At 30.4% G+C, this 11,743-nt stretch overlaps 1 protein-coding gene across 1 annotated transcript; it reads right to left on the reverse strand.

The window, feature by feature from the left end:
- Positions 1-8,167: 8,167 nt before the first annotated feature.
- LOC102623911 (acylsugar acyltransferase 3-like) lies at positions 8,168-9,860 on the reverse strand. Its single transcript, XM_006493456.3, has 2 exons — positions 9,734-9,860; positions 8,168-9,647 (listed from the first exon to the last, which is right to left on the reverse strand). Exon 2 carries the CDS (start codon positions 9,594-9,596, stop codon positions 8,283-8,285), a length of 1,314 nt encoding a protein of 437 aa, XP_006493519.2. The 5' UTR covers positions 9,597-9,647; positions 9,734-9,860; the 3' UTR covers positions 8,168-8,282.
- Between the last annotated feature and the right edge of the window lie 1,883 nt (positions 9,861-11,743).

Genomic DNA, 11,743 nt, shown 5'->3' on the forward strand with positions numbered 1-11,743 from the left:
GAGGGCTAGCAATAAGCTGGTTGGGGGGTGTGATTAGTATTAAAAATTGTTTAATTATCAAGCGATAATATGTTATTTTATGCTTATGTTATAATTTATATTTGTGTTTATGTAATATATTATGAATTATTAATTCTGTTTTAAATATATTTAATTTTGTGTATTTTTATGTGTTTATTAGGAAAATTATTAATTTCACGTACTTCGAGGCTCCAAACAGATAAACGGAGGTCCAATTTGGATTCCGGAGGTCCGAAAACCTTAAGATCAGTCAAGATCGGCTTAAAATTGGGCTTGTGTAAAAAAAGTTGACTTTTCCTGTTGACCGAGCACTGATTGGATGATGAAATGAGCTTACAATAGATATGAGTGCATGGGATAATTGGCAATCTTGACTAAATCTCAACCGTTCATGATTCAATGGCCATGATTGTGCCACGTGGCAATGGTTGGTGAAGCAAGTTGGAGGATCCGAATCTTTGTATTCGGGTCGACCCGATCCACCCATTAACCCGCCAAATCTCAACCGTTCTTTGGGTAAATCGGACAAGTCAAATGATGCCATGTGTGATGTTGACTTTTGAAGTTTGACCAGCCATTGGATCTTGATCTAAGGGTTGTGAGGAGCACATGCATGAAGCCTATGATGGACCGCAAAGCACTGGATTATGAATTTATTTTTCTATAAATAGAGCCTCATTTTTATGTTTTAATCATCTCTCTACAACTCTCTTCTTCTCAAATTCTCTCCATCTCCTTGTAATCTTGATTTCCAGGTGTGTTTTTAATATTTTGTATAATTATTTTCATTAATAAAATTAGTTTTATTTCCAATTTTAGTTGTTTTTATTTCTTTTAATTATAAGTAATTCAATTTTACTACTTCTTTTTATTTTAATTATGCTTAACTAAATAATATTAGTTAGGGGAAGGTGAAACTCTTAAGAAATAAATATGATTTAATCAAATTCTATGTTTAATTTTATAAATTAAATTATTTTCTATTTAATTTTATACATGTTTTATATTTTGAAAATTTGATTTATTGTAGACAAACAAATGAATTTGGCACAATAAATTCTTAAGATCTTAATATAAGGCATGGTGAAATGGTATTTTGACTTATTGTAGACAAATTAAATTTTGGCACAATAAATACTTAATCCATCATAAAATTAAAGGGAAAATAATAATAATTTGTATAATTAATCTTTTGAGTAATAAATCTAAAACAAATTGGCAAAAAGAATTTATTAAGTTTTATTTATTTCTAAGAGTGGATCCATAACCCTAACTAGTTCAATTCCATAGTTTCATTTAAATTAAGTTGTTTATATTCAAGTTTTAATTTCAATTTTTAGATAAAATAAAATAAACTAATTAAATCTTTTCTCTGTGGATCGACCTCGGACTCACCGAGTTATAATACAACAAGACACTCTTATACTTGGGAGTTAAAATTTACTTTTAAGTTGTGTCAAGTTTTTGGCGCCGTTGCCGGGGAAAAGTTTTTTATTTGGTTTGTTTTTCCGTTTTTATTTTTCTCTTATATGTAAAATTTCGTTTGCCCCCTTTTCCTTTTCTTAAATTCTCTTTTGTCCCCATATCTTTCATAATTCTCGTTTCACCCCAACAGTTTCCGTTTCTAGCCCAATCTTCTGGTAATTACGTTCGGACCCCGATATCTTTCAATTGTTTCACTTTCATCCCAAATTGCTAATTCTAAACTTCTAAAAATTACAGTTTGACCATAAAATTAAAAATAATTTGCAATAGAATCCCTAGACGAAATTCCTCAACATAATCAAGACTTGGACATATTTGGACATACTTTGGACATATTTGGACATACTTTGGACATATTTGGACATACTTTGGACATATTTGGACTTATTTTGGACCAAACTAACTTTAACTACTAACTCTAATTACTAACTCTTAACTTACTAACTGCTAACTCCTAACTTTTATTTAATTTCAGTTATTTAATTTTCTGCATTTATTTTATTTCGTATTTATTTTTTTTTTTTGCTTTATTGGTGGGTTTAACCACCAAACTAACTACTAACCCTTAACTTTTATTTTCAGTTATTTAATTTTCAGTATTTATTTAATTTTGCATTTTTTATTTTTTTAATTGGTGGGTTCAACCACCATTTTTGTTATTTAATTTTCTTTTGTATACTTATATTATTTGCTTATTTATTTATTTTATTTTATTTTGTTATCAATTTGTGTAAATATTATCTTTATAACATAACCCTTGCATGAGACATTGGTCTCGATCTTCAAGTGGCAGGTTAATTCGTAGATCTCAATCTCCACCAGGTATACAAGCATCCAACTAAAGCACATATTGGTCTCGATGAATGTCAATCATTGATTTCGATGAAAGAGCTAGGAGGAAATCATATGCATTTATATATCGCGTAAGTCTACAAAATTATAATTACTTCTCTGTTTTCATTTTTTAGTTTATTGCTTCATTTTTCTGTTTTCTTTTTTTTTTTAGTGATATTTATTATTGGCAACATTGTCACTATTTTATCATCTTATTTGCATCAGGATGTTGCATGCACACATGGCAAATGATATAGTGGCAGACCATTTGGGTTCATACACACAGGACTCGTATCATCAGCCCATGATAAGGATGCCTTTGCTACAAGGGTAAAAAGGGCACAATTTGTTGCCGAACGGTTGAACAAAGCAAACAAAGGGCAAATGATTTTCATGCCCTATAACCTTGGGTACAGTTCTATTTACTTTATATTGATTATCATTTACTAAAATTGATTCATAATTTCAATTTCTTTGTGTAATAGTTTCCATTGGGTGTTGATTGTAATTGATATGACGACAAAGCAAGCATTTTATCTGGATTCAACGAACAACGATTTGGGTGACGATAGTGACCTGAAGGACATAGTTACCAAGTATGGTTATATTGTATATATATCATGTTTATTTACTAACTGCATGTATTATAATGTAGTGGGATATCAATGCATGTTGCGATGACTAGTAAAAAAAAGGTGAAACCACAGATCACAAAAGTTTTGGTAAGCAATCATGACTTTCTTTTTTCTTTTTTTTTTGGCAGTGCATGACTTGTTAATATTTAATCACTTGAAAGAATTCATATGCATATGTGTTAATGATTATTCTGTTGATGATATAGTCCCCAAATCAACTAGGGAGTACTGAGTGTGGATACTATGTGCTGAGGTTTATGAAAGACATAATTGCAGACCCGAGTTTACTTCTCCATGATGTAAGTACACATTCTTTCAGATGCATTGTTGGATTACTTCACTTAATACTTTTAACTATATATAGTTTACTTTAGTCTGACATGTGATCATCATTTGACAATTTAAAGGGAAATGTGAATACACTCAAAGTGAGCTTGATTAAGTGTGTCTCGAGTATGCTTCCTTTGTGTATGAGTTGATAGTATAAGCAGTTGAGTTGATGATGATATTGTTTGATAAAGTCTAAGTGGTAGTGAATTTTGTATGCTGGTAGTGTTCCAGATGATAGTGAATCTTGATAAAGTCTAAGTGGTAGTGAAATTTGCATGCTGATATTGTTTGATAAAGTTTAAGTAGTAGTGAATCTTGATCAGCTTGGTAGTGTTTCAGATGATATATAGTGTTGTTATGTTTTTGTACGTTGGTAATGATCCAGATGGTAGTGTTGGGATGTAGATTTGTGATAATTGAATAGATGATGTTTTGACAATGTTATGGTTATTTCAAGTGATGATTTAGTGATGTTTTGATGATATTGTTGAGATAATTTGCATGTATTGGTTTTATACATATTTTGATTTTTAAATTTCAATGGAATTTATAAAATTATAAAATAATTATATTAAAAATATTATTTAAATTATTAAAAATTATTTTCTAATTTAAAAATATTAAAAATTTCTGATTTAAAAATATTAAAAATTTCTGATTTAAAAATATTAAAAATTATTTTAATAATATTATTATTTAAAAAAATTCTCATCGTGACACCATATTAGCATCATAAAGATGCGACACATAATTACCTGCCATAATTTAAAATTGAATTCATATACCCACCAAAAGTTTTTTCACAATAAAACAAATTTACCACTAAAATATTAAAACGACATCGCTTTTGTTGTGATACATTTGTGATAGCTATAAGCTGTCACATACTCCTGTGATAGATAAATTACTGTCACGGATTTATGATAGGGGCTACAATGACATATAGAAACTCTGTCACAAAGAGGGTCGGATGACATATATTCTGTGTCATGGTAGCCCATTTTTCTAGTAGTGTTGTGCACTCGTCTATCAGAAAAATTCTCTTTGCTTCTATTATTTAAAAAAAAAAATTTGTGGTACCTTATAATTTATATTTAAAGTAAAATTCAAGTGGATGATTGGTGGTTGATAAACAAAATTTATAATAATTAATCCTAATTATGTACAGTATGTAGATACATTAAAAGAATTTCAAAACAAATTACAAAAACAGACCTTTTCTGGAAATTGTTTTCGGAGCCGAAAATCAAGACTGTGCAAAATAATAAGTCGTTGGCTTCTCGGCAGGAGTTCTTGAATTCGCCATTACTAAACTATCTTGTTTCTCCATTATGTCTTTATTTCGCCACCCAATATAAACATTTAAAATTCATAAAGAATATTTGGGTAATATCATAATTAATATATAAATTGTAATATTGCTACATGTACAACATCTATAACTTACATCAATTTAAAATTAATTGTTTATATGACTCAGTTGTTGACTATCAAATAAATGGGAGTTATGCAAAATTATTTTTAGGTCCACTATTAGTTAGCAGCGCCAGACTGTGATATTATAGAGAACTATATAAGGATGAATAATTTAAAAGCTTTACGACTCTTAGAATTTGGTGAAATAGAACAGCTTCTAATGAGATTGTATAATCAAATCAATATATACTGATTTGTTCATGTAGATAAATTGAAGAGTTAGAATGAAATGTTACGACCCTTTGGGAAAAGGACACCTATACCTCTAATATTTAGAGAAATACTCAAAAGTCTCCAGAGTTTTCAATAAAAAATATCAAGACCCCTTTTTTATTATAATACTCTTTAACTTTATAAACCTAAAAAACTAACCCCAAAATTTATAATACATAGAAATATAGCATTTTTACAATTTATTAGACATATTTTATTATATTAAACTAATTTTTAACAAATAGAAGCATAATATCAAAAGAAATTAATTAAAGTTAAAATTATTTTTAGTATTATGTAAAAAATAATTTTAGTATTATTAACGGGGAGATATTTTTATTAATCGTCAAATCTATTTAACCCATAAATATAAATACATTATCAAAATAAATATAATAATTTAAAATTTTAATATTATTTTAAGTGTTAAAAATAATTTAATATTATTAATCCATTGAATAGATTATATTATATTAATATTATTTACAAAAATTTTAAAATCAATGTTCTAATTACCATATTCAAAGATTATTATAATAAAAAAAAGGGTCTTGATGTCTCAATTTTCTCAAACCTTAGGAATATTGGTATCCTTTACCCTAAACCTTAGCAATAGAACAAAATTTCTCTCTGATGCTCGTAAGAAAGAAAAGTACAATAACTCTTAACATAATCTTGTAAACAAAAGTACAATAACTCTAACATAATCTTGACTGCTAACATCAATTATTTATGTATATTTCTCTTTTAAAAAGCTCAAACAATGCTCCCTTTCATTTTTCTTTAATTAGGCAAAAGAAAAAGAAAATGATTACGGAACCACTAATTTTCCAAATGACCTCATCAACGAAGGAGTCGGCCACTATGTGCTTAAAAGTCATAACGTTGAAGTTGGAGAAGCTCATTTGACAATAATAAATAAATAATTTTCCGTGATGCATGATTTTTCCAAATCTTGTTTTGTTTTTCATTTTTTTTTACTTTAAGGGTTGATTTTAGATTACGACTCGTGATTTGAATTCAAATCACCTCCTTATTTTTAAACACCTTAATTTACCTTCACTTTTTGTAACGAAAATTAAAAAAAAAAACAAAATCATCAACATACCCCTTTTTTAATCTTTTGAATGAGAGATAATTTGAGATTTTAAAAAATAAATGGACAATTTGAAATTAACCAATTCAAGAGTGGGTAAATTTTAGACTATTTCCCTCTTGAATTGACTATCTTCAAATCATCCCTTTATTTTTTAAAATCTCAAGTTATCCTATTTTTTGTGTAAAGGATAAAGAAAAGATGGAGGTAGGTTGATGATCTTTCTTTTGGTCTTCTTAACAAAAATAGAATAAATTGAAAATTTTAAAAATAAAGAGTGATTTGATGATGGTCAATTCATAGGAGAATAATCTTCTTTCATGAAAAAAGATCTATTTTTATTCTTATTATTAACAAACTTTCAATAAATGCACGTAAGGATTAAAAAAAATAAGGATATAAGTTTTTGAGTAATGTGTTCATTTCTTTCCACACTTGTTTATATTTTTTGATTTTATTGAACTCTACTTAAATATGCAAATATTTCTATAAAAAAAAAAGGGGGTCGGCTGAAATAGACATGACGTGTTCATAAGCTTTATAAATAAATCAATTAATTATCCGATGATGACAATTTTTTTTTTCTTTTGATAGTTCAACTCTTTTCCCCCAAAACTATGCACTGCTTATAAATGAAAGCGTTACAAAAATTATGAAAAATAATAATATTTTTTTACTAGTAAAATAGTAATTAGGAAATAACATCCGGGCGCAATAAGTATTATTAACATTTTACTACTAAATAATCATAAAATCTTACATTTTATTATTTTTCTATGTTGAACTTTAATATACCAATTATGCCCTTCTTTGAAATTTATAAAGAGTTTATCAAGAAAAATGATTTAATAAATAAATTTATCCATTTGAATAGCTGAACTCTTACACACATCTATCAAATATCAGTAACGCCCTTGACAAAAAGACTATTTTCTCAATTTCCATAATAAAACATCTTCATGGTTGGCAGCATAAACAGGTATTAACTATAATATTAGGGAATCAGTATTCTATATTCAAGGGTAAAATTCATTTTATCTGTTCAGAGTTCTATTCGTATTTTACAAGTTCAAATATGTATAATGAATCTTGCAAAAAAATTTCCCAAAGCAAGGGCATAATTGATATTTTAAACGACAACGAAAGGTCAATTACTATCTTTGTCACAATTGGAGTAAAATTTAAGAAATTTTACTACTATCTTCACTAGTAAAATTTACGTTAAAGTTTTGGATAAAAAATTTATGTTGAAATAACCCTCCCTATCTATATATAAAATAATTCTTAGGTGTGGATTTCTAAAGTCAGATTTCGTGTAGATTCGTTATTACACTATATAGATTCTAATTTTTCTATTAAACCAGTGGTGTAATAGTGAATCACTTCCACATAAGAGAATGATTATATATATATATATATATATATATATATATATATATATATATATAAGGAAATTTTAATTAGTTAATTGCTTGAAATTTTCTTATCTGAAATTATTAAAAGTGGTTTGAATTTTTTATAATTATATTTTAAAGTATGGTGCGTATGCACAATTTGAGAAATGAAAATATCACCACCCATATTTTAATATACTTTTTATTTAATTAGAAACTATTGTTCTTTTCTTTACGGCATATATTGTTAATATTTATGGAGAATATCCATTTTGAGAATCACTAACCATTCTTTCAAGTCATTATCTCTAGGCTTGTTCATTACTCCTCGTATAATAATAAATATTTAAATATTGATACATGAATATAAAAAATAAATCAATAATATTAATTAAATAATAATTTTTGAAATTTTAGGACTAGTATGCTAAATTAACAATTCGATAAATTTAGACGATCATATATTATAAAAAAAAAATCTTATTTTTTTATTGTACTCAAATACTATATAAATTAATAGTTAATTTACTTGCAACTAAATTAATAGGATATGCACGTACATGGGCGGCTTTTGTGAAATTTGGTTTTACTGTTCTTTTCTTGAAATGGTTGTCGGCTTGATCTCATGTCCAATTTCACTAGCGTTTTAAATAAATTTGTGCAAGATAGGCTCAATAGTAGAAAGAACTACCATTTGAGGCATGCACAAATATCTAATTTCTTATTTTAATTAATAAACAATTACATAAACATAAGACTTTAATATAGTCGAAGTGGCTAAATAAGCGGACGGGCATCTTATAGTTTGCTCGTGTTCGTATATCCAAGTACTGATGGATTTGTAGTAGCAAATGCAAGCAGTTCTTGGTCACGTTCAAAAAAGGCCATGTCTTCGGGGCTCAGAGTCACCAATACTTCTATTCCCTTACCATCGTTTGTGTCCATTAGCATAATCAAGTTTGACACCAAATAATTTGGAAAAGTCAGGTGCACTGGCTTTCCCCATCCAAAATCTGCTGCTTCATAATATGGAAAGTTAACAATACTGGAGAAAGTGTAGAAATCGATCTCATCTTTTTCAAACTTGTCTTTAATTGACTCCGGAATATCGAATATACTCTTGTTTTCTAGCAAGGTTTTGAGACCGTTTCGTCTAAATTCTGCCTTTGCTTTCCTTAATGAACAAACCAAGTCTTGTAGTGTTTCAATTTCCTTTTCACTCGCCTGCGCCATCAGATACGCGACGGAGTTGCCCACAGAGTTGTCAGGCAAGGGCGGCTCGGCCACGGCACGCACGTTTATCGCGTGTGCTGACAAAGAAGGTCTTGAATACCCGAGGTTTGATCTTGACGCAGCCCTTGCACACTTCCAAATAAGTGCAGTCAGTGCCTCGACGCGTGATGGTCTAGGCACGCTTGCACTTGAAACTTCAGCCCTGAGTCGGTCAATTTTCTTTGTATCAAATACAAACCTGTTTGCTTGGACTGGTGAAATATGTAAAGGTAAGGGCACGAAGGATTCACTTGCCGGAAAAATCGTTGATGCAACAAATCTAGGAACCACTTCCTTATTACCTGCACGAGCTGTGGTGGTCCAGCTGTTAACAAATATACCTAACGAGACTCCATCAATGAGCTTGTGACAAGTGCAAACTGTGATTGCCAGTCCCCCGCATTTGAAAAAAGTTGCTTGTATGCGCATCATTGGACCCCCGTTGCTTGCTACTGGAGATTCTGCGTAGTTAAACGGGTGAAAATCCCGTAATAGATTCTGATCAGGCTTTTGTAGGTATTCAAACAAAAAGCCGTTTGCAAAAGCTTCAACATACTCAGCCCCTTCGTCGTTACATTCAATTGAGAAATCGTCTTTGACCCTCCCAGCAAGTGGGTAGAATTTTGTGAGAGTTTTTGATAGGGATGACTTGAGACGTTGCGAAATCTGGTCAGCTTTCACATTACCGTCTGCTTTGTACAGAAAAATGGTGCTCACATAGACCGGAAAATTAATCTGGTCCATGAGGGAAAGTTTAAAATTTCTCAGGTGTTCAGGAGTTGGGTAAGCTGGTTTGATGCTTTCTCTGGCCCGTACTAGTACTTCTAGTGCCCTTTCCATTTTAGGCTTTGCTACTTTCGCAACCGTTTGTAGACTTCTTATTAGTAGTACCTGTTCATTATTAAAACATCAAAAGTTAAATACATTATACACATATAACTGTAACTAAGAAAAGTTTTATCACTAGTTTTGCTTACTTTTCAGTGCCTGCCTTGTTGCTCTAGATCTCGGTTGCTCTTATTAGATGCAGCTCCTCGGTAACTAGCTAAGACCCTTATATAGTAAAATTTGGTTGCCAAATTTGACTCCATTAGTTCGATTCCGTGGTTTGTCAATGCATCATCAGTTCAATGAGAACTTGCTCACGATAATCACATGCATTGCTTTTTGAATTTTATGAATACGAATCCTCACGATCGAAAGAGACATTGATCAATACATTAAGTAAACGCTCGTGAATATATATGGACAATTGAAAGAGCAATGCTACGTACGTCAATATCTAAGTCCCAATTTGAATCCTAATTGATGTGGCAAGGGTTGGCAAAACCTGGGTCCGGGCTTGGGAATGGCAATGCTTGGATCCGAACTTAGGTATGGCAATGCCTGGATTCGGTGCAGATATATTTTTTAGACACCCAGGTTGAGCTTTCGGGCCGAATTTTTTAATTCGGATTATTATATCGGATTTTATACTTTTTAATATTATATATGTGTACTTTTTAAATTTTTTTGTAATTTTACAATTTTTAAATTTATTTGTATGAAATTGGACATGAAAATATGAACTTTAAATATTTAAAACTTTACATAATATAGTAGATGGGTCAAATAAATATAATTATTTAAACTAATATATATTTTATAATATGTTTTTCAACAAAATTCTAGTTCTAGACCGAGTTCCAGGCTTATCAAGTGATGTCCAGGACCAGCCCCGCTTCATCTTTGGGCTAGGTAATCATAGGTCCAATCTGGGTCTAGACCGAGTGGGTATTAAAAAATACCCCTAGATGTGGCATTCATTGATTACATGGTAATTAAGTAATTTTACTACTTGTGAAATCCATCATTCAGTAGATGAATGACAAATAGCACTGGGACTCAAGTTGGGCCTCAAATGTTGGGATCCCTAACATTTTTGCAATTAAGCAGCAAATGGTCCAATCTCAAAAAACTCTAAAGGCATTAAAGGCAAAGGCAGAGAGCAAGAAAGTAGTAGGAAAATTGTTGTTTGACAACGAATCTCCGCTAACACCTGAGGTAATGGCAGTGGCTTTGCCGCTCAAGTATGTGGTTCTAGCCTTGGTTTATGGAGGACAAATTGACCCAAATCACCATGTAGAGAGGTTTAATAAGATAATCAAGATCAAAGGCTTGAATGATCTATAGAAGTGCCGGGTTTTTTGCTTTACTCTAGAAAGGTAGGCGCGATAATTTTATTGAAGACTAAGAAATGGGAAGCATAGGAAATTTCAAAGAATTGTGTGACCTCTTAGTCGTGAATTTCGGAGGTTTATGCATACGTGAGCAAGATATGCAAGGATTAAAGAAGGGATTTAGAATCAATTGGTTGTAGAATAGTTTGTATAATAAGAGAATTGCAACATATGCTAAGGTGTATGATCAGGCAAAATGGATGTAAAAAACTAAAAGTGTAGAAGAAGATAAAAAGAGAATGGAAAAATAGAGGATATGTCCGGTGTGAAAAGAACTAAGAAGAGGATGAGATAACCTTAGTTACAGCTCGAGAAGGAACTCAGATAATAGGCGTCATTATGACAAAGGCTTGGTTAATGACAGATGACTAGACAGGCCATGACAAAACAAAAGCATTGAATGAAGTTTGACAGAAGAAACAAAGGTTTCTGAATAATGGTAAGCTTTATTGAAAAGTCTGAATGAATAAAACTAGAGTTTTGAACCCCTTTTATAACAAGTTCAAATATCGCGAATTTACCAAAATAAGCAAATCCAAAATCTAATATGATAATTAAATTCTCCTAACTAAAATAAGAAAATGAGAACAAATGGCACTAAAGTCCAAGTTCTAGAAAAAGATAAAAATCCTAAAAGAATCAAGAAAAATAAGAAAGAATCTTAAAACTAGAAAATGACCAGGAAAGAAACATAATTTTTTGTTCGACCATGGGGCAAAATGGCTTATACGGAGTTTTTTTCATTTTGTTACAAGCTTCAAAACGATA

Source organism: Citrus sinensis, chromosome 5 (assembly GCF_022201045.2).
Source record: "Citrus sinensis cultivar Valencia sweet orange chromosome 5, DVS_A1.0, whole genome shotgun sequence".
Classification (NCBI taxonomy): Eukaryota; Viridiplantae; Streptophyta; class Magnoliopsida; order Sapindales; family Rutaceae; genus Citrus; species Citrus sinensis.

Bases quoted from the DNA above. Each gene is read 5' to 3' on its own strand.
- LOC102623911 (XM_006493456.3), bottom strand. From the start codon at position 9,596: ATGGAAAGGGCACTAGAAGTACTAGTACGGGCCAGAGAAAGCATCAAA.